Here is a 2110-nt window from a genome sequence, read left to right on the forward strand (position 1 = left end):
GTGAGGTTCTCGTGCGTGTTGGGGTCGAAGAAGCCCTTGGTGTCGTCGCCGGGGTCCGCCAGGACGCGGTTCATCTCCTCGTCGAAGTAGCCGCGCTGGTAGGCCACGTCCACGGGCAGGCGGTGGCTGTGCACCGGGTCGATGATGCCGCCCGTGGCGACCTGGGCCTCCAGCAGCCGGACGCCGTGGTCCCGGAGGACCAGGCCCTTCTTCATGGCCTGGAAGAGCGAGATGGTGCTGCCGGAGTAGGGGTCGGTGTAGCCGGTCACGGCCTTCTCGGCCGCCAGCAGCTTCTCGTGCAGCTCCGGGCCCACGACGCCGGCCTTCACGGCCTCGTGGACGTATAAGCGCTGGTTCCGCACGGGGTCCACCAGAAAGCCGGTGGCCGCCTGGGCCTCGAGCAGGAGAGTGGCCGTGCTGGGCCTGAGCAGGCCTCGCCGCATGGCCTCGTAGATGGTCACCTTCTCCTTGGAGTCCTCCAGGTAGATGCCGGCCAAGCAGCCGCTGCCCTGCAGGAGCGTGCGCACGGAGTCCACCTCCGCCAAGTCCTTCACAGACGTCTTGCCGTCCCTGAGCTGCTCGAACTGGGTCTTGCTGAGGACACCGGAGGCCAGGAGCTCGCTGGCCGGCACCGGGGCGCGGAGGCCACTGAACGACAGCCTCTCCCTGCGCACGGTCTCCACCTCCTCCACGATGGTGATGACGATCTTGATGATCTTCTCCACGGTGACGGTGCCCGTGCGGAACTGCCGCAGCAGCTCCTGCCTCTGCTCTGCCGTGAAGTACTCGGAGCTGAGGAGCTCCCACACGGTCACCGTCTTGCCCTTGAAGCTGCCCACAGGGACTTCAACGGGGGTCTTCTGAAAGGTCTCGCGAGCCTGCCGCTCGGAGCAGAGGCCCTCCCGCCGGGCCCGGGCCTCCTCCTCCGAGAGCGGCAGCAGGCTGAGCCCCGTGAGCGGGTCGGGCCGGCACTGCCGCTGCAGCTGGCTGTAGCTGGCTGGCTCCTGCGTGCGGGGGTCATGGAAGGTCTTGGCTTCGTCCCTGGGCGCCAACAGGGCTCGGCTGGTCTCCTCGTCCAGGTGGCCCCGGGCACAGGCGACATCCACAGGCACACGGTGGCTCTTGATCGGGTCCACGATGCCACCTGTGGACAACTGGGCATCCAGCAGGCGCAAGCCCTGCTCCCTGGGGAGGAGGCCCTTCTTCAGGGCCTGGAACAGGGAAACGCTCTGGCCCGAGTAGGGGTCTCGGTGGCCAGTCACGGCCTTCTCGGCCGACAGAAGCTTCTCGTGCAGCTCGGGCCCCACCAGGCCAGCGCGCACCGCCTCGTCCACGGTGAGCCGGGCGCTCGTGGCGGGGTCGATGATGTGCCCGGTGCCGGCCTGTGCCTCCAGGAGCGCCACGGCCGCCTCTGGCTGCAGCAGGTCTTTTTTCAGAGCCTCATAGATGCTCAGCCTCTGTTGCGACTCCTCCAGCCACACGCCCGCGATGACGTCGCTGCCCCGCAGGGCCCGCCGCACGGCGTCCACCTCGGCCACCTCCCGCACGGAGCGCTCGCCCTGCTGCAGTTGGCGGTAGAGGTCGTGGTCGATGACACCGCTGGCAAGCAGCTCGGCGGCGGGGACGAGGGCCCGCAGGCCCTGGAAGCAGAGCTGCCCTTTCTGTTCGTGCTCCTCGACCACCGTGATGACGATCTTGATGATCTTCTCCACGGTGACCTTGCCCGTGCGGAACTGCCGCAGCAGGTCCCGCCGCTGCTCGGCCGTGAAGTACTCGGAGTTGATGATTTCCCAGATGGTCACCGTCTTGCCCCGGAACTTGCCAAATGGTGCGGACACCGTGGCTTTCTCGAACACGTCTCTGGCCTCTGAGTCGGTGTAGACCAGCTCCCTACCCTTGGCGGCCTGGTCTGTGAGGGGCAGCAGGCGCAGGCCCGTCTCGGGGTCCTCCACGCAGCGCTCCAGCAGCTGCAGGTAGGTGAGGTTCTCGTGCGTGTTGGGGTCGAAGAAGCCCTTGGTGTCGTCGCCGGGGTCCGCCAGGACGCGGTTCATCTCCTCGTCGAAGTAGCCGCGCTGGTAGGCCACGTCCACGGGCAGGCGGTGGCTGTGCA

General features: G+C 67.7%; 1 protein-coding gene across 1 annotated transcript in view; it reads right to left on the reverse strand.

Annotated features, from left to right (window-relative positions):
• PLEC (plectin) overlaps positions 1–2110 on the reverse strand; it is a 34550-nt gene that overhangs the window by 4344 nt on the left and 28096 nt on the right. Inside the window, exon 37 of the mRNA XM_029923349.1 lies at positions 1–2103. Within this exon, the coding sequence (XP_029779209.1) occupies positions 1–2103 (2103 nt within the window). The remainder of the gene's footprint in view (positions 2104–2110) is intronic.

This window comes from Suricata suricatta, chromosome 15 (genome assembly GCF_006229205.1).
Source record: "Suricata suricatta isolate VVHF042 chromosome 15, meerkat_22Aug2017_6uvM2_HiC, whole genome shotgun sequence".
NCBI lineage: Eukaryota > Metazoa > Chordata > Mammalia > Carnivora > Herpestidae > Suricata > Suricata suricatta.